Source organism: Microtus pennsylvanicus, chromosome 10, assembly GCF_037038515.1.
Source record: "Microtus pennsylvanicus isolate mMicPen1 chromosome 10, mMicPen1.hap1, whole genome shotgun sequence".
NCBI lineage: Eukaryota > Metazoa > Chordata > Mammalia > Rodentia > Cricetidae > Microtus > Microtus pennsylvanicus.
This window is the reverse complement of record NC_134588.1, coordinates 49,555,767-49,579,297: the sequence shown is the minus strand read 5'-3', so window position 1 is coordinate 49,579,297 and position 23,531 is coordinate 49,555,767. Positions and strand designations below refer to the sequence as shown.

Genomic DNA, 23,531 nt, shown 5'->3' with positions numbered 1-23,531 from the left:
ACCCACCTTCTCATAACAGTCGCATATAAAAGAAAAAAAAAAGCTTTTGCTTTTCGCCTCCTAGCCCTCAACTCTACCGGGCAAGCTCACCTATCCTGCTCCTGAGGCATTCAAGCCTACTTCTGGTTTCCAGTGTCTACTGAAGTCCAGCTGAGAGACAGCTAGCCTTGTGGCCTCAACAACTACTGGATGGACTTTCCATCGGGAGACAGCATCTGTCTGTAAGTCACTCTAAGAAATCCCCTTTATATACACATAGATTCATTTTATCAGTTCCATTCCTTGAGAAAACCCTAATACACTCTTTTGTTTGTTGTTCTTGCAAATACGCAATGTGCTGAACTCGCACACCAAATTTTCCCCACAGGAGACAGAGAAAATGTCACCTTTCTTCATCCATGTTGTTTAAAGCACTTCTATCCCTTTCCTGTGGCCTAACATAACTCCTACCTTCAAATCTTAGCTAAAATCAGCAAATCCCCTGAAGTAAACCTCCCTAGTACTGTCTCTCATACTGCCTGCCATGTGGCTGTCTTTTCTTGATTTATTTATATAATGGCAATCACAGGGCTCTTCTAAAGAGCTCTATTATCTTCCACATTCTTATAAAGATCAATGAAATGTTTTAGTCATCTGGTTTAGAATAATGTCAGACATCACATTATTAATATTAGCTCTATCAAACCCATTAGAGTATAAAATAAAATTTTTGGTTAGAATTTTCTTTAAAGAAACATCTTCACAGTGTATGGTGGGACACACCATGGACAGCCCAGCACTTTCTCTAAAGAAACATCTTAGCAAGTATGGTGATGTACACCCATGGTCATCCCAGCACATGAGAGAGAGAAAGGAGATCAGAGTTCCAAGTCAGCCTTGGCGGATCAGTAAGTCTGAAACCAGCCTGGGCTATTTAAGATTTTATCTCCAAAAATAATATTTTTTTTCAGTGGTGATCATCAAACCCAGGGCCTGGCACATACCAAATGAGCAAAGCACTCTACCACTGAACTACATCCCCTCAGCTAAACTCTTTGATAGGAAGGGAAGATTAGTTCCCTCTCCAGGTAGAATTAGAACTTGTTCCTCACACATAGAGTAAGATGGAAATAACGCTGTGTGCCTCTACCCACTTCACAAAAGGCTATGTGGTACTCTATTCTCTCTCTGGGGAAAGCAGGCATCAGTGTGAGGATGCTCCAGAGAGGCTTCCCATGGGTGGTGCTGTGTGCAGGAGTCCAGTCTTCAGAAGACTGGCACTCGGGCCAGCAGCTTAACAGCCACAACAGCCAAGCTACGTTGCTCTCACATTTCTGACACTCCAAGAACTTTTGAGATAATAAACCTTGGTTGTTTTAAAGGTAAACTTGGAGTAACTGGATATTCAGGCATGAATATCAGTAATATACTGAGTTTAATGTGTCTGATTACTATTATAAAAGAGGAATGACAGGGAAGCAAACAAAACATCGCCAACTAAGTTCACAACTCAAGAACAAAAACGTAAACAGCTTGATCTAAAACAAAGGACTTGAAAATTTCCCCAAGAAAGTTATACAAATGGCCGGCATCACTAGTCGTTAGGAAAAAGCACATCAAAGCTATACTGAGACCCTACCTCATATCTATGAGCTATGGTTACTATTTTAAAAAAAAATAGGGTTTTGTTTGTTTTTTGAATCAGGGTTTCTCTGTGTAGTTCTGACTGTCCTGAAACTTTTCATCTGTAGACCAGGCTGACCTCGAACTCAAATCCACCTGCCTCTGCCTCCCAAGTGCTAGGATTAAAAGTACACCACCACTGACTGGCAAAAAAAAAAACTAATCATAATAAAAAAAATTGTGGAGAAATTAAAATCCTTATGTACTTATTATTGGAGGGTGTGGTGGTCTGAAGAAGTGGTGCCCTCCATATCTGAACACTGATCCCCAGCTGGTGGCACTGTTTTGGGGAGAAGTTCTACGAGTGGGGTGATCTCTGAAGTATTCCTAGCTTCACCCTCCTTTCAGTTGTCTGCTTCATGCCGGCGGCTGAGGATGGGATCTCTCAGAGTCCTGCTCCTGCCACCTGCTGCCAGGCCGCCCTGCCATGATGGACTCTTGGCTCTCCAGAACTGGAAGCCAAAACTCTTTCTTCAGTAAGACATTTTTGGACAGGACGCTTTATCACAGCAACAGAATACTAACTAAAACAGGGTGTCATAACATCTTTTCTATTGTGAAAAACAGCCTGACCCAAAGCAACCAGGGAGGAAAGGGTTTATTTTACTTTGGCTTACAGCATGTATTAGCTACTTTCTGTTGCTGTGGTGGACATCATGACCCAGCAACTCAGACACAGAAGGGTTTACTGGGATCACAGTTCCAGAGAAAACTGAGGCAGCAGGCATGGTGTCAGGAGAACTCATTTTGAAGCACAAGGACAAAGCAGAAAGAGAAAACTTGGAGGAGACAGTCCTTAAAGCCTCAAAACCCTCCAGTGATACACTCCCTCACAAGGCCGCACCAGCTAAGCGTCCCCAAACAGCAGCACCACCTGGGGACCAAATGTTCAAATACCTGCATCTATGAGGCATATTCTCAGTCCTAACCACCACACAGTTGTTCTCTTAACTCCACATGTATGCCACGTCATGAGTGGGCACCTACAGACACACATACACACAAAATAAAATGTAATTTTAAAAAAATCTTAAAGATACCCAGGATAGTCAAATTCACAAAGACGAAAAAAAAAAAAATATAGTGGTTGCTAGGGGCTTGGGAGATGACAAAATTAGGAAGTTAATGTTTAACAGATTCAAGTTTGGATCTGGGAAGATAAAAGAGTTCTGGAGAAGCTGGGCAGCCTTGGCGCACGCCTTTAATCCAAGCACTAAGGAGACAGAGGCGCGCGGTTCTCTGAGTCTGGGTCTGGTCTACAGAGTAGTTCAAGGACAGCCAGGGCTAAAAGAGAAACCCCGTCTTGGGGGATGGGAGGAAATAGTTCTGGAGAGAAACAGTAGTAATTGTCATTCAATAAAAATATACTCAATGTCATCGATCTGTACACTTAAAAGTTTTTAAATATATTTCTTGTATCTGTACAGTATTTTGCCACAACAAAAAAGACCGAAAGATTAAAGGAGTCAAAGAGAAAGAACTTGAAGAAATGAAAATAGTAACTGAAATTAGAGGTTCAAATGATTAAATTGTAGATCAGATCAGTAAAAAAAAAAAAGCACTTTGATAAAATAAAACATTGCACAGTACTAAAAAAAAAAGAAAGAAAAGAAAAAAAGCCCTACAGAACAGAGGCTAAGTGACACAAGAACAAAAGGAAAAGTCCAAAATATGCCAAAATAACGTTCAAGGAGACTAGCAAAATGAGAAGGCAGTATTTGAGGAGATAATTGCTGACTTTTCGAAAACTGCCCTAGTTTCAGGAAGCACAAAGGATCATGCTAGCAGGACAAAATACTAGGAAATCTAGTTACGATGCAGTGGAAATGCGAGACATCAAAGACAAAGCGACTTATAAAAGCCACCAGATGGAAATGACAGGTTGTCTGCAGGAAGTCAATTACACTGACAGTTACTTTCTCAATAGCAACAATAGAACCCAGGAGATAGTAAATTCACCAAAAGGCAAAATCAAAAGCCAGTCACTGAAGCCCACTACAATTTTGAGGGTCTTTCTGTTCCCATCAAATATAAATTTGCTAGGTATGATGGTGTATGCCTGGAATCCCAAGACTCTGGAGACCAAGGACAGAGAATCATTTGAGCTGAGGAACTCAAGAGCAGCCTGGGCAACATGGCTATCTTAAAACATTCACCAGGGCTGGATAAAGACAGACTCAGTGGCTGAGACCACTTACGGTTCTTGCAGCAGATCGGACTTCAGTTCCCAGCACCTCTATCAAGCAATCCACACTGCCTGTAACTCCGGCACAAGGGATCCAATGCCCTCTTCTGGTTGCTTTGGGCACCCACACACATATGTACCTATACACACCCCATGCCCCAAACCATGCGGCACTAACTCTTTTTCTGTGCTGTAGAACCCAGCACCTTATGCATGCTAGGCCTCCTAGCCCTATAGCCGTCCCCCCCCCCCATGTTTGACTGAGTTTATTATAGAGAAAAGTAACAGAGTTTGGGGCTAGATAAAGAGAAGAGTTGGGCATAGAATTAATATGGGCTTTCTATCCACAGGCCTTAGCAGCCCATGGATCTGCCTGGTTCTTTCATATCAAGAAGTTAATCTTTCAAGCCATTTCCATGTTGGAGATCCTCTGGCAGGTTTCACAGCTCTCCCACTGGCAGTGGTGGTAAGACTTCTTTCTCACAGTACCGTCACTGCTTTATGACTTCTGTAAGCCCATCAGTGGTGAGAATTCTGCCCAGGTCCGTATGCACTTCCCATGTGTCCTTCTGAACCACCACAGTTCTGGCAATGAACTTGAGATTTAGATACAGCCTTGTACTCAGTTCTTCAGGACCTATAGACTTCTGCCTCAGCACTTGGACTCTAGGATCTAGAAGTCTTTTAGTTTGTTTTCATTTCTGAGACAAAGTCTCATTAGATAGCCCAGGTTGTCTTGGAACTCTTCATAAAGATCTGCCTGCCTCTGTCTCCCAAGTGCTAGAGTTAAAGGTGTCCACCACTATGCCCAGCTTCCTAAAGTGAAGTCTTAACTGGATGAGTATGTTACATCTAAATCACCAGAAGTGTTTTTCATATAGAGTACACCTGCTTGGTTCAATGCTCGTGTGTGTGTGTTTTCTAGATGTTTCTGATATATTTGAATTAAGGAAAGAAGATAAAGGCAGAGAGTGAATATATAATAAAATAGCAATCACTGGGAACTATTCTCTTCAGCCACTGAAAACCCACACATATGTATCAACCCATGCAGGCACCATTCATAGTTTCTACAGCTCAGTGCCATCCACATTTCAGTGCTCTGAATCATTTAGTGCCTCCAAGTTCTCCATCTACAGCTTTGTATTTCTATGAATTAAAAAGACACCAAGAGACTCAAAGCCTTTAAACCACGTATCCTGTAACCCCAATACTCAGGAGGCTGAAGCAAGAGGACTGTTGGAGTCTGAGGCTAGCTTGAGCTACATAAGAGGGTTTGTGCTTGTTTGTTTCTTTGGAGACAGGATCTCACCATGTAGCTCTGGCTGTCCTGAACTCACTATTTGAACCAGCTGGCCTCAAACTCAGAGATCTGCCTGCCTCTGCCTCTCAAGCCCAGTTTACATGTGGGTTCTAAGGAAGCCTGGGCTGTAGAGGATCCTATCGCAAAAAGAAAAAGGCAAATACTGGCCCTTTAACAGAAATTTCATACCCACAAATTAAAGAGTATTTAGGTTTTCTGGTTTGTTTTTGTCCCCCCTCAGTTCCTCTTCAGAACTGAACTTACGTTAGCTTTACTTATTCTACCTACTACAATATTTGGGGACAGTAAGAAACAATGGCAACTATTCACTGGGTACTTCCACATACAAGCTTTATAGAATCATGGTAGGTTCCAGTTGGAAATGCATCCCACCTGCTGTTGTGTCAAAGTCCCCAATACCACCTCCTAGCTTCAAGACTCAGAAAGACTTAAGAGATCGCAGCACATACCTGTAGTCACACTGACTCCTAGCATCGAGATCTAACCAAATACGCTAACCGACCAGGTGGAGAGCTTGTTACAGGAAAATACAAAGCACAATCATCAGAGGCAATAAGGCACACTTACAGTTTAGAAAACACTCTTCCAAAAGTTGTTCTTCACTGCTAAGTATTTAGTTCATACTCGATCAAATGTTTCCCAACTCTGTTTCTATTGAGAGGTGGTAACATAAACACCCTCCGCCTTCTTTCTATCAACTTCAAACTCCCAGAATGTAGATGCCCAGTGCTAACCACTCTGTACAGTTCAGCAGACTGAGTCACTCTTTTCAGACCTGAACGCTCCAAACACCCAAGCTCCCAGATAGACAAGTGCCAACACTGAAAGCAGGCTTTTCTAAGGCTTTTGGTCCAACTGAGATGCTCCCTTTGGAAATAACGTGGGAGTTTTGTTATGGTTTTTGTGATCCTTATTTTCTGTTCAAAACAAACCCCCACTGATAGTAAGTGTGCATGAGGCCCTCAGTTCAATCCCCAGTACCATCACAAAACAAAAGCCCAAAGCAAAAACTCATCACTATCACCATTTTTATTTATTTGTTTGTTTGTTTTGGTTTTTCGAGACAGGGTTTCTCTGTGGTTTTGGAGCCTGTCCTGGAACTAGCTCTTAAAGACCAGGCTGGTCTCAAACTCAGAGAGATCCGCCTGCCTCTGCCTCCCAAGTGCTGGGATTAAAGGCGTGCAACACCACCGCCCGGCTACCATTTTTAATTACAATTTCCATTACCGAGATTTTCATAACTTAATCTACTTACGTTCAACTTTTTTGTTTGCTTGTTTTTTTGTTTTTTTTGAGACAGGGTTTCTCTGTACCTTTGGAACCTGTGCTGGAACTCACTTTGTAGACCAGGCTGGCCTCAAACTCACAGAGATCCGCCTGCCTCTGCCTACTGAGTGCTGGGATTAAAAGCGTGCGCCACCACTGCCTGCTATTTATGTTCAACTTTTTAAAACTTATAAAACCCAAATGTACTAGATACAGTATAAAATTATAATATCTATAATGAAGCAAGAAATCTTCAATAACTTAGGATGGTAAAATTTTAATCTTTATTCATTAAGAGAAACATCATTTAATACAATTTAATAAATATTTACATCATAAAAGTAAAGATAACAATTGTATTTTTTAAAGGAAAAGGATGTGCCCTATTTCAAGATCTCTGCTTCTTGCTGGTTGACATGGACACTCACAAATCACCAAACACCACTGTGGGAGTGCTAGTCCTCTACAAAACACCAGCAAAGAGCTAGGCAGGAAGCCCACACTTCCTTCTTGAAAGAAATCAAGCTCATGACATTTTTAAGGAATACAGTATTACCTTGCAGTCTTCCTCCACACTGTTTTCAATACTTAACAATGCCTTATTTAGACTAAGAATGTTCTGTTCAAAGGGTCACATAAGAAAACTAACATCACAAAAATACTTCACTTAAACAAGAAGATCTAAGGGGAATGTGGAAGGTGACCTAACAGTTAAGAATTCTTGAGGAACTGAGTTCAGTTCCCAGCACGTATGCTTGTTAGCTTACAACTGCTTGTAAGTTTAGCTCCAAGGGACCTGACACACTCTCTGGGCCTTTAAGAGCATTCCACACAAGTAGTATGAGCGTGCGCACACACACGTACCACGTACACGTAAATAAAAATAAACCTAAAAGGGGAGGCAGAGGTAAGCTATCAGATCTGGGTAAGTAGTCCACAATTCCCCTCACTTGGGTGGGGCAGGAGGATCTCTGAAAATTCAAGGCCAACCTGAGTCACAGTTCATTCCAGGCTGGTCTAAGATACAGAGTGAGGTGACAGAGGTAGGGACAAAGGCAGGAAGGCAGGCCAGACAGGTGGCACCTACCTATAATCCAGCACTCGGGAGGTGTAGGCAGGCCCCTCAGGAGTTCAAGGTCATCTTTGGCAATATAGCAAGTTCAAGGTTAAAATTGCTGGTCAGTGGTGGTGACACACACCTTTAATCCCAGTGCTCAGGAGGCAGAAGCAGATGGATCTCTTTGAATTTGAGGCCAACCTGGTTTACAGAGTGAGTTCCAGGCAGCCAGGGCTAGAGAGAGAAACCCTGACTCATGAATTAATGAATGAATGACTGCAAAGGGCTCAGTGCTTGCTATAGACCGTATTTTTAAAAAAAAACAAAAAACAAAAAAAAACTTTACAGCTCTATGCTCTAATTACAAGGATCCGCCACAAAAAACCCAAAAGTCTTATGAATGTAAGTATAAACTGGACATAGAGGTGCAGGTCTCTAATCCCAACACTTGAGAAGCGAAGGCAGAGGTATGTTGGGGGGTGGGGGGGTTAGAAGTTCAAGGCCAGCCTTCAGCCTTGGGTGTGTAGTGAACCCACACGACAGTTTTGTTTTGTTTTTTTTTTTAAAAAAAAAAAAACCCAAGGGGGCTAGGGAAGAACACTCAATGAAAGGCTTGCCAAGCAATCATGAAGATCCAAGTCTGACTCCAGTGTCTGGTCAGCCCAGGCAGCACACACAGCACTTGGAAGGCAGAAACAGAAAGATCCTTGGGGTTTGCTGATCAGCAAGTCTAGCCAAATCTGAGGCCAAGTTCAGTGAGAGACCCTGTCTCAAAATATAAGGTGAAGGAGTTGGAGGCTTAGCCCAGTGATAGAACACTTGCCTCAAGCACACATATGCACACATACAAAAAAACAAAAAACAAAAAACAAATGCATGCAAAAGCAAACGACAATAAAAAGAATTTTAAGATTAAAAAATCTGTTTAAAGTTAGAAACGTCATTTTGTTAAGTGTCACCTATCCTCCCTTCCTTCACTGGGGACTGAATGTGAGGTCTAACATATAACTATGCAAGAGCTTCAGCTCAGACAAAGTCTCAGGGCCCACTCTGCAGCCCAGACAGGCTTTCCTGCCTAAACCTCCAGAGCAGAGGGAATTACAGGTCTGTACCACCTATTTTTATCTCAAACTGTTTAAAAGAAACATACTTCCTGATAGTAATTATCTACACTTATTTTACTAATAATTCTTTTAACATAAGTCTAAAAATATGAGAAAGGTACAACACAATTTCTGCAAAGTAGTACCAAATGAACTAATCCATTATATTTATTAACCTTTAACAAATAATATGCTACATTTTCCCCTTCTCTATTATCATAAAGGCTTTTTAGAACATAAAGAAAAGCAGGCACATACACCACCCCCAGCAGAGAACTGGAGAATACAAAAAAAAAAGTAAAAGTCAGGCTGCTAAGGGCTGGGAACCCAGCTTAGCTAGAGTACCTGCAGATGCACAGAGCCCTACCTCTACACCCAGAGTATACACAACCAGCTGTTTGCAAAAACTGGTAAGGAGGACCAGAAGTTCAAGGTCATTCTTGGCCGTGTACTCAGTTTTGGTCTAGGCTACAGAAGAATCTGTCCCTTTGGGGGGCTGGGGGGCTTAAACCAATGGCAGGAAACAATCTCTCTAAGTGAAACATTCTTATGTGGAAAACCAGAAGACATATAACTCCATAAGTTTCTCTTACTGGTCTGCCTTTTGTTACAATGATTTCAGCCAAGAACAGAGTTGAGAGTGAGGAAAAGACTATTTCCTTCCTCTGCATCTAGTAACAGGCTATGGGGGCATCATCAACTTTCAACTCCCCAAATATCAGTTCGCCTGTCTGCAAATCAACTTTATTGAAATCACTGTATTTAAGGTTTCTTCCAGCTCTAAATTTTTAATGCCTCTGTTGAAGAATCAAACTCACAAATTTCTTCTTAAAAACATCTAATACCTTCATATATATATATATATATATATATATATAAATATATATATATATATATATATATATATATATATATATATACATACACACATACATACATACTACTTGCTCTCAGGAAAAAGAAAAACTAGAAGGAATTTTGGGGAAATCCAGAAATTCAGCGAAATGACCCAAAATGGCAAGCTCTATAAATAAAATCTAGTCAAAAACTTTAAGTAATAAGAAAGCACATTAGAGCTGCTGAGATGGCTTCGCAGATGAAAGTGCCTGCTGCCAAGTCTCAACCTGAGCTCAATACCTGGAACCCTCACAGTTGGGATGAAAGAACATGTGTGCTCTGACCTCCATACATGCATCCTAGTTCATATGCCACCCCCAAAATAAACAAATGTAATGATAATAAATGCCGGCTACCTACTGGTCTCCTAAACCACTTCTGAAAAAATGAAATGAGAGTACATTAAATACAGATACCTTATAAGAAAAAATAAGTTTAATAGGAACAATTTGAAAAACATTTAAAGAGTTGCTACAAAAAAAAAACCCAAACAAACAAAAGAAAAAGGCAAAGACCCCACCAACCACCACCTTCTAAAGCTTCCTGACACCCTCACACCAGTGGTAGCGGACAGCAAACACATTGCTGGGTCTCAGCAACAGAGACTTGTATATCCACAGGGATATCCAGCACTGCCTGGACACATTTCAGAAGTCAACTGGAAGCAAGAGTGCTACTGACAACTGTTTGGTAGAGAAATACACAGTTCAGGCCTCATTACAATCTATCACTTTGTACAAAATTATAGAAATTGAAAAACTCTAACAGATGCTGTGATCATGGTGACAGTCCTGGAAATATAGCTGAGATCAAGCAATGAACATTATATGGACCATCACTTTCGGGCTAAAATACAGGAAGTGTAATGAACAGAATTAGAGAGGAGGATAAAATGAGCAAACAGAAGCTAAAACAAGAAACAGAAAATAAATACTGGCTGAATTTTTAGCAGCCTTCCACTTCCTGTTTCTGGACAGTCCTTGCTGCATTCTTATCCTTGAATTCTCTACTTGGCCAGTGAAGCATGGGAGTTTGCTAGGGATGGCATAAGATGACCTCTACTTCTTATAACTGAAGAGTACTGCCAACACACACCACTCACAGAAACTGCTGAAGTAGATAGAAGCAATTCTGTAGTGTGGAATAGCTGAGTCCAAGCAAAACAGCAAAGAATTTGATGAAATTTGCTAATTGAAAAACCAACCATGAAGATATCAATGTGAATTAGTCTACAATATAGACATAAAAAAAGGCAAATACTATGGAAAACAGAGAAATAAGCAAATATCCTAAACTTGAAAACAATGAACTCCAAATCTGATATGTATAAAGAGTCCTCCTTAAAACTTTTCCCACAGCTACCACATCAAACCCTTGTGCTTCAAGACGAAAATGAAAAGATGGGCAGAACTATAACTCGGTGGTAGGATACTTGCCTTGCAGGCATGAGGCTTTGGGTTCATTTTCAGAACTAAAAAAAAAAAAAACTACAAGCCGGGCGGTGGTGGCGCACGCCTTTAATCCCAGCACTCGGGAGGCAGAGGCAGGCGGATCTCTGTGAGTTAGAGACCAGCCTGGTCTACAGAGCTAGTTCCAGGACAGGCTCCAAAGCTACAGAGAAACCCTGTCTCGAAAAACCAAAAAAAAAAAAAAAACCTACATACTGCTAAGAAGAAACAAAAAATAAGCAGGGTGTGCTGGCTCGTGCCTATAATCCCAGGACAGAGGCAGGAGGATTGCAGAAAGTCACCACCAACCTGGGCTACGCAGTGAGACCTCATCAACAAACAAACAAACAAACACCAAATAAATCAAAAAACAAAAACAAACACTAAGTGAGTGATCTAGTGGGTGACCTTAGGCTGGAGAAGAAAACAACCTACTTGCCCAGGGCTGAGAACGCCTTGTTTGAACATAGTTAATAATTTTAAGAAGTCTTGAAATAATTAGGTCAAAGAACTTATAAAAGCATTAAAATTTTTCTAAACAGAGTTAATTATAGAACAAAATAAAAAAAGTTAATGAAACAAAATGATATAGAATTTGATGAAGTTTTACTTGAAGACTTAGGCTGCTCACTCTAGAAGCTAAGGTAGGAGGGTTGGCTAGAGTTCAAGGCCACCCTGGACTATGTAGTGATTTCAGGTCAGCTACGGCTACAACGTGAAACTGTTTCAAATAAATACAGTAAAATACAATTACATTAAAAATAGGGCAATTAAGTGGGGGGAAGAATATAAAGAGAATAAAGACAGATTTGAAACACTTTTTTCAGACCCATCAACAACTTCAAGGAATGCTTCGGTTTGTTCAAAGCACACTCACTGACTATAAATTATGCACTATAATATGGCCAATATCAAATATTAATACTGTCTGAAGACATATGCATGAAAATGTCAGGGTAAAAACTATTTATTTGTATGCTAGTCAAAACGTTAATTAATAATAATAATAGCCAGGCGGTGGTGGCCCACGACTTTAATCCCAGCACTCAGGAGGCAGAGGCAGGTGGATCTCTAAATTCAAGGCCAGCCTGTTCTTGTACAAAGCCAGAGCTAACACAGAGAAACACTGTTTCAAATAACAATAACAAAGACAAAGGTGATAATAATAATAAATGGTTATCTACTGTGTGCCTACAGATCTGGGCTGGAGAGATGGGTAAGAGTACCAGCTGCTCTTCCAGAGGACTCAGTTCAATTCCCAGCACCCACATCGTATTTCAAACCTGTCTGCCACTCCAGTGCCCCTTTTGGTCATTGTGGGCACTTCACACAGGTGGTACACAGACATACATGCAGGCAAAATACCCAGAAACATAAAACTAATTATTTTTTTAAAGTTTTAAATAAATCTTAAACTTGTTTTTTTAAGACAGGGTTTCTCTATATAGTCTTGGCTGTCCAGGAACTCACTATGTAGAACAGGCTGGCCTCTGCCTCCCTAGTGCTGGGATTAAAGGCATGTGTCACCACGCCCAGCTACTTACTGACTACTGTACAAGCTCCTCTATGGTACATTTGTTTTCTACATTTAGGTATCGTTGTACATGAAATGCAATCTTTAACTCAAAGAGTTACTATAATAAAAAAAACTTTGAGCATCAACCTTTTTATAAATAAAGACAGGTGGGTGATACAAACAATATATTGTTAGTTTTTATAGAATATTTTCTTATAATTGCCTGGAACCAGAAAATACTAAGTGGCAAGCTTGAATTTTAACTCAGTAGTATTTCTTCAGTTTGTTATAATCAGCATAGAAGGAAGGGTAGACTATAAAAATATATGTGTATATATACTGTCTATTAAGCTACCTTTGACCGTGACCACATCAACTGAAAGATTTCTAGGCCAGTCCTCTCCTAGGACAGCAAACCAGGGAATACAAATGGCCTGAGCCTGCTGAGCTGTGTTATGCTGGTGAAAACCCAACACTGGCAGAGCTCACAGTGGAGAAGCCAGCAAATCACCGCACACTCAGCATATTTACAAGCAAAATGAAGCCAGAGCTCATGGTAGTTATTGTTTCTTTAAGGAATCCAGACTAAATTTGGGATGCTATTATATTAAATGTATATTCATCTATGCTTTTATTTGATTGGAAGTTTGACTGAAAAGCAATACTGAAACAACTTTCTAATTTGTATGATATTCTCAGAGTACACATGTAACCAAAACACCAGTGCTACTAACAAAGTGTGCAAACACACACACACACACACTGCAAAAAAATCTCACTTCTATGCTCAAAAAGTTTTTAACATTTTTTTGTTGTTATTTTAAAGACTTGTGGTGGTGACTAGAGAGATCGCTTGGAGTCAGGAGCAGATGCTTCTCAAGAACACCCGAGTCTGGCTTCCAGCAGATGGCCCATTGAGTGTCTGCAATTCTGGCTGCAGGAGATCCGAATCCTCTGTCTCCATAGACACCTGCACTAAAGTGCACATACCCACGCACAGACACATAGACATAAAGGACAAAAATAAATATTTTCCCTGGGCAAGGTGGTGCATTCCTTTAATTCCAGCACTCAGAGTCAAGCAAGAGGATCTCTCCGCTGGAGGCCAGGGCAGGATCCTCTAACTTCTTAAATGAAGAAGTTGATTAACAGCTATCTGAGCATTGACAGTTTTTGAAAAAACAGTTCTGTCTAAATTATACCTAAAAATTCTCTTAGAGGGCTGGGCGGTGGCGGCGCACGCCTTTAATCCCAGCACTAGGGAGGCAGAGGCAGGCGGATCTCTGTGAGTTAGAGACCAGCCTGGTCTACAAGAGCTAGTTCCAGGACAGGCTCCAAAACCACAGAGAAACCCTGTCTTGAAAAACCAAATAAATAAATAAATAAATAAAAAATTTTTAAAGATCTTAGAGTCATTAACATGTACAATTAGAAAGTATAGATTACACTAATACAGGAACAGAGAAAATACTCTGGGCTGGCAAGATCTCTCCGCAGCTAAAAGCTCTTGCAGAATAGGCCTGACATATTATCTGGAAATAAAAAGGTTCTTATAAATTGCACAGTGCAGCAAAAATAAAACTAGAGATACTTCAGGCAGCCAATATAAATTCTAATACTAGATCATTGGAGCACTTCAATTATATATTCTAGTGTTATAAATACAAAATAATGCCCTCCTCCAGATAGTTACGTTAATGCTAAGACAAAAAATGCTATCACAGATCATCTTCCATATCTGAATATTCTGATGTCATGGTAAAAGCAGCTACCTACAGTTTTCTTTTTTGTTGTCTTCTTTTCAACACGTCTGTGTGCATGTGCTCCATGAATGTGTATGAGGGTGAGCTCACCCATATGGGCCCACATGGAGGCCAGAGATTGACATGAGGATGTTTTTCTTCAATCCTTTTTCACCTTATTTTTTGAGACAAGGTCTTTCAATGAACTGGAAGCTCACCATTTCAGCTAGAACAGTCAGTGAGCCCGTAGACTCCACCTGAGTCATCTCAACCTCACCTACAAAGTTCTATCAAGTAAAATTGTTACTTGTCAGTTTAAAATGTTTAACTAACACTATTACAGAAATATATAAAAGGAAGTATATGTATGTGATTTAAACAAGAACACCACAACCACAAGAACACCTACCCAGTTCAGGTTCTAGCAAAGGACACAAGGAGTGGTGGGAGGAATGAGAGGCCGCTGTTGGTTCCTATGTTTGAATCTTTGCTCCCCAGCCGGTTGACCAGTCTGGGAAGGATTAGAGAAGGTGTGGTCTTGCTAGAGGAGGTGTGTGTCACTGGAGGAGGGTTTGAGAATTCAAAGGACTAGAGCCATTCCCAATGTGCTTTCTTTGCCTGATGGCTGGGGATGTAAGCTCTTGGTTGTCCCTTCTGTTCAGTAGTTCTGAATCATTTACTATAGAGGGCCTGGGTGGTGAGTATTTTACACTCTTCTACATTCATAATTTTCAATCCTCAGCCACCTGAGTACTGGGATTACAGGTATATACTACTGTGTCCATCCAAACAATTTTTTAAAGTTTTTCTGACCTACATGATACGTTGCCTGCCAGCTTGTGATATAGAGTGAGACCCAAACTAAAAAGAAAAACAACAAAAATTTAATTCTCCTAACAATTAGTGATCACTGCTAGGCATCGTAATACCTAGAACACAGCGCTTAGAGGTGGAGATAGAATAGTTTGAGACCAGCCTACAAGTCCCATGTGGTGGCACACATCTGTAAGCTCAGCATTTGGGAAAGTGGAGCAAGAGAACAGGGAATTCAAGGCCATCCTCAGTTATCAAGTTTTAGGTCATCCTAGGGTACAGGAGACTGTCTTTATAAACAGAGCAATACCAGCCTGGGCTACACATAGAGAATGTTCCCATGGACAAAATGCAGTAAGTGTTCAATACAACAGATCATGCTATCTTTCAGGAATATCATTTTACTTTGGAGTACCCACAACTTACTCTGTAAAGACTTAAAAATGCACTATAGAGCTGGGCAGTGGTGGCTCACACCTTTAATTCCAGCACTTGGGAGGCAAAGGCCAGCCTGGTTTACAAAGAGTTCTAGGATAGCCTTGGCTACACAAAGAAACCCGGGGTGGGGGGGATACACTATAGATATAAAAAGAAAATTCCAATGATTTAAAATAGCGAGCTTAAAATTTTTTTATTACTCAAAACCTTATAATTTGGGCTTTTTTAAATATAATTTTCAGAAAGGAGGTAGGAAGGAAGCAACACTGACTTGACATCTTTTAACTGTTGAAAGGTATGCCAGATACTAAAAAGCAGAGTAAGCAGCTAGGCGCGGTGGTTCACACTGGTAATCTCGGCACTAGGCAGACTACTGCGGCAGGAAGAAAGCTCAAGGCCAGCCTACTGCACACAGCAAAACAAACAACAAAAAGACAAATAGAGATTACCAACACAAAACATCATCTCAACTATAAAGCTTCAATTAAAAAACTGACAAGTCATACAATATCTCATTCTTTCATACTAAAATATGGCCTATTTCATTCCTTTTAAATTACATTTCTAAAAACATTTCTGGCAAAGCAAATCATTTTAACAGCTAACTCACGATATTAACAATGAAAAAAATTGCCACCCTTGGCTAAAGAAAAAAAATCATGGACTCTGATAAACTTTCTAAGATATATATATAAATTTTAATGTAAATTATATATATATTAAAATTTATACGGAGAGCCAGTGAGACAGTTCAGCAAGCAAAATCAATTGTTGTGTAAGCCTGATGACATGAGTTCAATTCCAGGAACCCATGATAGAAGGGAAAGAACTTATAAAGATTGTTCTCTGACCTCCATGTACCTCTGCACTAAAACACACATCACATACACACACACACAATAACAATTTAATAATAATTTAAAAATTATAAACAAAGTAATAATATAAAAAATTTAAATCTACATGTAAACTCAAGAGTCTATCACACTTTTTTTAGGGTTTCTCTGTAGCTTTGGAGCCTGTCCTGGAACTAGCTCTTGTAGACCTGGCTGGCCTCAAGCTCACAGAGATCTGCCTTCCAGTGTCTCCTGAGTTCTTGGATTAAAGACATATGCCACCACTGCCTGGCTCTGTCACACTTGTAAGATTTATTTTCCGTGCTGAGGGGGGGCAGGGTGTTTAAAGGTGTTGGAGGAGGCCAGAAGGCATCAAATCACCTGGAGCTGGACTTAACAAGCTGTTATGAGCCACCTAGACTAGGTTCTAGTAACCAAACTTAGTTCCTCTGCAAGAGCAGCAAGCAGTCAACTACTCAGCCATCTCTCCAGCTCCACACCAAACCTTTTAGTTGTGGATTTACAAGCTAATAATTCAATAAACTCAAGACAGCAAGTTTTTTCCCAGTTTTTTGAGATGGGGTCTTACTACACAGCCCTTGCTGGTCTGATACTCACTCCATACCCCCAGGCTAACCTCAAATACACAGCAATCCATCTGCCTCAGCTTCCAAGGGCTGGGATTATAGGCATAGGATAGTGATTTATATACTAGTTCCATGATGACAGAGATTAGTTTTTCACAATAATGCCAAATGTATACTTGCTATGTAGACCAGGCCTTAAACTCAGTCTCAGCCTCAGTTGTCTGTCTGTTTATTTTTAAAACAGCACAGGAGGTTAAAGACAGGACCTGACATGCTGGGCAAGTGCCTGACCACTGAGCAATCTCCTAGTCCTCTGAAGTACCCATTTTTGTCTCCTTAGGTACAAGCAAAGAATGCCTTCACATTCCTAACCTCAGCCTCCCAGGTGGGACAAGTTATCTTTCATGGGCTACTACTGCTAGACACGTGGCAGAGTATGAATGTAACGAATACATATTGGCTCAGTGGTAGAGTACTGTCTAGCTTGTATGAGGCCCTCAGTTCAATCCCCCAGACTACCACCCCACAAAATCAAAAAGTACTTACTTTACCTTTATTTCTTCCAGTATTTATTATTTCAACTCTTTTCATACTAGTCTTTGGCTACCATATTCACATCCTATCCATCTGCTTCTAATTTTCAACCTTTTTAAAGGTTAAAAATTTTAAAGGATAAAAATCATTTATCCCAGTTACTCAGGTACAAACCTTGACTTTAACTTTGACACATCCTCATTTTTAATAAGAATAGGGGCTAGAGAGACGGCTCAGTGGTTAAGAGCACATGCTGCTCTTCCACAGGACCCAGGTTCAATTCCTAACACCCACCCAGCAGCTCACACCTGTCTGTAACTCCAGGTCCAAAGCTTCTGACACCCTCACACAGGCACACACACAGGCAAAACACCAATGCACATAAAATAAAAATAAGGATGATGAAAAGAGGTAAGACACACTGAATTATATATATAAAGAGAGAGAGAGAGAGAGAGAGAGAGAGAGAGAGAGAGAGAGAGAGAGAGATTGATTCACTTTAGACGAGGCTGGCGTTGAACTCAAAGAGATTCACCTGTCTCTGCCTCCTGGTACTGAGACTACAGTTGTGTACCATCACACTTGGCCTACATTGAATTCCTAGTATGTGCAAGGCACTATTCTAAATGCTTTGCAATAGTAACTGATAAACTACTGGGTACTCTTATTAATTCTTATTTTACAAATGCTGAGCCCAATATATAACTTGCCCAGGGTCACACAGGAAATAAACAGTCAGGGATCCAGGGCTCCCACCTGGATCACAATGCCAAAGAGAATGTTGAGAATCAAGTCCTTAATCCCAGCACTTGTGAGGCAGAGGCAGGTGGATCTCTGAGAGTTCAAAGCCAGCCTGGTCTACAAATCGAGTTCCAAGGCAGCCAGGACTGTTACACAGAGAAACCCTGCCTTGGGGGTTCAAGTCCCTTAAGTTCATGAAGGACTCACATTCAACATTCACAAGGCTCTCAGAATGCAACAGGTACTCAAAAGCACTCGTAACTCACTAAATAAACAGAACTCACCTTGAACTCACCGCCTACTCCCATTGCTGCTAATCCACTGACTTTAAGGCCAAGTTCCCAGCATTATATTTCATACCTGAGTTTATTGATAAAATCTATAAACTACAGCCAATCAACTAAACTGATGAAACTTTCTGCCAGAGTACCCATAATCCAGTCTCTTTCAATTAAATGTTTTGTTCCTATTACTTCTCAGAGTAATCAAGTTACAAACTTAAAGGGCAGCTCTTTCAGACAAACTCAAAGATGGCAGCTGGGTGCTCACTTCCATAATACCAGTATCTGAGTATGAGTGAGTAGGGTTTGCAAGTCCGACGGTGGCCTCCACTACACAAAGACCCTACACATGTGCATGCTGGCACACCTCTTTAATGCCATCACTCAGGAGGCAGAAGCAGGCCAATCTCTGAGTCTGAAGGGCAACCTGTTCTACGTAGTGAGTTCCAGGCCAGCCAAGGTTGCACAGTTAGGCTCTTAATCACAAAAAGAAAAAAAATTCCAATTTTGCTCTAGTGTCTCCTGACTATTTCATCCACGACTTCCCACTGTCTTCTACCTAGTCTGCTCTTTCCAGCTCCACAGGCCCAAATCAAGTGTGGCCTTCAAAACCCCCTTTGTCCATTATTCACGACTTCTTCCTTCTTACAGGCCAAAGAAGGACAGGGTCACCACTGCCCACTGGGCTACACTTAACACAGTAACCCCATAAAGCAAAGCCATATGAATTTCTTCCTGAAAACTGTTAACCCTGTTCCCAATGTTTCAGTATGTCAATAAACACTTTATAAATAGCCCCTGCATAGAAACTCACACACCTTGATGAGCTGCACAAGCACATCTTTAATAGTGAGCACATAAAACTTAAAACTCAGATGGCCCCAAATCACCTACCTCCTCCATTAAGAAACAACTCTGGAGATGGACTGATGCCTCAGTAGTTAAGAGCACCCACTGCTCTTGCAGAGGAGCTGGGCTCAATCACCAGCACCCACATGACAGCTCACCAACCATCCAGTTCAGGAGAAGACCTGATGCCTTCCTTCTGGCCTCTCTGGGCATCAGGTATGCATGCATATGGCACACAGACATACATGCAGCAAAACACCCAAACACATAAAAATTTTAACCGGTTTTTAAAAATTCAAAAAGGAAAAGGGAAACAAAGGAGTCCAAATGCAGAACTCAGACACAACTCGACCAACAGCTACAAACCGCTGGGACCTCTTTTTGGCACGCTACCATCTATCGTCACCCCCCTTCCTCGTGACTAGTTTGCACTTCTTAACCTTCCCTCTCCCCAAATTATGCGGTGTGGGACAGTGTTTATCCTTTACTTTGCTTCTACACATATTCTCAGTGAAACTCTACTTTGCTACTTCTCAACCAGTTTCTACTGGCCAGTCCTTTCTCTAGAAGTCACATCTATATCAGCAGCCTCTTGAGGGTCTTAGGATATCTTCTGCCTTTCCCCCCTTCTCTAGTCTGCCCTCTCTAGGAAAGTTCTCTGAAAAAGGGTCGACAACACTACAGAGGAACAAAAGGATCCACTTGGCCTCAGGGGAAAATAATAATAATTTTTTTTTTTTGCTGCTGCTGCTGCTGAGGCTTGAACTCAGGGCCTCGGTCATGCTGTGTGCAATGTCACTGACTTACAGAACTCTATACTCAATTTTTCCCACTGCACTCTTTCTTATACTCATTTCTGTTTGTTAACTACATTATTAGAGCATATAATAAAGACACACAAATTAATAAGAGTATGTGCCCAAAATCTGTATCTACTAAGAGTTTAGAGACACTGGACCAACAGAACGGCTCAGTAAAGGCACTTGCCTCCCAGCCTGATGATGAAGGAGTTCAATACCTGGAACTCACATGGTGGAAGGAGAGAAGGGATTCCCCGAGTTGTCTTCTGAGCTCTGCATGAATACGCCCGCACACATACACTCACACACAAAATAAATGTAATTTTAAATAGTTTAGAGACAGCTCTTCTGAGGACGCGCTATGAGACAGCTCAAGTTCCATACGACCTAGAGCACCTATGCATATATGTACACGCAACTGCGGCTCAAAGAAAACTCACATTCCTTTCCCCAATCATACCCACCCATCTACAGCCCTGCCAGCCATCTCAGAATCCTGGGTCCTACTCAGACACACAGAACAGGGTGGTTTGGCAAAGCCCTTCATTTTCAGTTTAGGGAAAATACTCTATTGAAAGTAAAGAGATGCTAAAAAGGGTTCACAACTCACCATTCTGACACTGCTCGATGCCTGACTAATAAAACACACACCGAATATGCCACGATCTCAAGATGCAGTACCTATTTCCCAATTCCTCAGGGCACGACTCGTTCCCTTCCTTAACAACCGGTTTATCCTCCCACCTCCAGAACCTGAGTTCATACCTGCCTTCATTCTTCCCTCCCTAGGGACACCATCCCTCGTTCCACACTCGCCCCGTCCAGTCCCAGGACAGCAGACAGTCTAGCCTAGGTCCCTAAGACCCCTGCTTGCTCTCTCTGCCGCCGCCGCCCCCAGACGCTGCCAGCCAGGCTGGAGAGCCGAGCCGGGCGGGGGGAGGGGTGTGCCTCGCCTCCCGTGACTGGCCCAGATGGCAGCAGATTCCGCCCCCACTAGCGGGCACCCCTCCAGCCCTGGCCCCCCGAGGGCTGCCCGTCCGCCTCGCACCTCGCCCCTACCCCACCCCATCTCCGGCCCCCACCTCAAGCCCTCCGCCGGCTCCGGACACACTCACCGTGCTGGGTGAAGACGTTGAAGCCGGTGTCTGCGGTACGCCCCGCCGGGTCCCGCCTGCGGCCCGAGGGCCTGGCTGCGCTGCTTCCCCGGATCCCGCGCGGCTGCGGCTGCTGGAGCCCGGGAGCCTCCCCGACGCGGCCCACCTGCTGCCCCATCCCGCCGCTCGCGTACTCCCGCGCCCCCGCCGACCCCTGCTCACATTCCTCCTCTGCTCCGGCCTCGGAGCTCCTGGCGCCGCTCCGGCCTCTCCAGCCCAAGCCCAGGCCCCCCGGGCCCGAGTCGCCGGCGGCTCCACACGAGGACTCCTTACAGCCGCCGCCGCGCTGCCTCCCAGCGACTCACAGACTCTCCTTCTCCCTCCCCCTCCGGCGGCTCCGCACCCCAGCCGCCGCCGCCATCTTTAAACCACCGAGCACAGGGCGAGCGTGGGACAGAGCGTCTCCCGCCCCCTCTCGCCAGGCACCTCCGCTACTCGGAGGGCGGAGCTCCTGGTGGCCCCGCCCCGCGCCGCGCCCCGCTGGGTAGAAGCTAGGGCCCACCGCTCCTCCGAAGCTCTCGGGGGCCCGCTGGTGCTTCGCTGCGCCGGGCGTCCGGGTCCGAACCCGCCGGTGCGGACGATCGTCCACGTCCGACTCCACACACCAACTCCCTTGGGAGTGTATGAATCCCCAGTCTTTCCTGACCCACCTCCACCTGTCAAGTCAGAGGAGGTTGAGAACCCACCACGTGCACAGCTCAGCGGCAAGCAGCTGAGGCTCGTGAATCCCGGTGCTTCGCTGCCATTCAAATGAGGAGCGCTTCACACAGTTAGCAGCAGGCCTAGAGTGAAGTTTCAAATGGGTACAAAATTACCGGGCAGGGTTAGCTTAATTTTAATTTGGCGGATTATTTCTTGATGTCAAATTGCATTCGCCTAGGTTGGGTGCACTTTGCGGTGTTATTGGCAAAACAGTTATAGCCCAAACTCCTTGTATGACATGGATAGCTCTTGAACTCTTCTGCCATCTGCCTAACCGCGTGTGTTTGTTTGCTTTAAACGCTCAACAGTAAAACTAATCTCCCCACAGACGTGTTTTCCTCACTGTGCACGAGGTCAGGCCCTCCTTTGTTGACAAGGAAAAAATAATCGCTTTGACCTCGTTTCTGAGTCAGAACTTACTCATCTTTAGCTTCTGGTGTCTAAATAGTGACCGGGGCAGAAGAGAAATGGTTTCTATTGACATAAACCCTGTGTGCAATTGTCTCGCCATCCCGCCCCACTGTGTTCTGTCATTTAATGTTGAGCCAGTTGTTGCTTTTTTTAATCCTCGAAGACTCTATGATGCTTATTTCCTGCTATTCCCTGGACTTCCTTGTTAGTTTTGTTTTGAAAAAGGCTTTGTTTCTGGACATAACACTTGAAATTTTGCATGAGGACCAGAGCCATTGGGAAGAATGGGGAAGACCACCACAGGAAGAGTTGGCCGAATAGGTGCAGTTCTAGCCTACATCTCTTTTGTAGAACTGTACAAGGCCACAGTTGTGTGTTGATGAGACTCAAACTCGGGGCCTGGCGCTCCAGGCAAGGGTGCTACCACTGAACAACACACCCAACCTCCAGCTGATTTTGATACACTCACTATTCTAAGAGCTTTAGGGGCTGGGGAAAGATGGGTTAGTGTCAGAAACGTACTTTGTACAACAAGCCTGACCACCTGGACTTGGAGCCCCAGAACTCATACAAAAAGCTACTGGCCATAGAAGCCGGATGCACTAGCCCAAGCTCTGTGACCCCAGTTTGTCTACAAGAAGGTGGGAGACAGAGATGGGAGTGTCTCCAGAAACCCACAGGCCAGCTAGCCTGGCATATGTGTGCAGTGCCTAAGGGAGCCTGTCTTAAGCAAAGCACATAAGGTAAGACCTGGCAAAGTTGTCTTGTGACCCCCCCACATGAACACATGCGGGCACACACATGCATGCACATTAAGAATACTATTAAATTATTCCATTGCCACCCAGTGTGTGGTCAGCACTAAATTTAGCTATCATAGGAAAAGAAGCACTATACTTTAGCATTGAATACAATATGAGTTTTCATTTATATCAAAGATTTCTTATATTTAAAATACTTTTTTTTCCTGGGAGTCACGGTGTGCCCTTGCTATTGTAACTAACAGTCCAGAGGCAGGAGGATCACAAGTTCAAGGTCAGAGTAACTGCATAGTAAGATCCTGTCAAAAAATAAATCACACACACACACACACACACACCGTGGTGGATATTTGCCTTCCCGTGTGGTATTTCCAACTGCTAAGAGAGCTGAAGCAGGGAGATTGCATGAATTTAAATGTGTGGC

General features: G+C 42.8%; 1 protein-coding gene and 1 pseudogene across 7 annotated transcripts in view; both read right to left on the bottom strand.

The window, feature by feature from the left end:
* Abl2 (ABL proto-oncogene 2, non-receptor tyrosine kinase) overlaps window positions 1–21,631 on the bottom strand; it is a 91,930-nt gene extending 70,299 nt beyond the window's left edge. For all 7 annotated transcript variants that reach the window (XM_075988318.1, XM_075988323.1, XM_075988319.1 and 4 more), the window contains exon 1: window positions 21,195–21,631. In XM_075988318.1, coding sequence (XP_075844433.1) covers window positions 21,195–21,351 — 157 coding nt within the window. In that variant the 5' untranslated portion in view covers window positions 21,352–21,631. The remainder of the gene's footprint in view (window positions 1–21,194) is intronic.
* Window positions 4,188–5,645, bottom strand: LOC142859186 (small ribosomal subunit protein bS21m pseudogene; annotated as a pseudogene).
* Window positions 21,632–23,531: the final 1,900 nt, after the last annotated feature.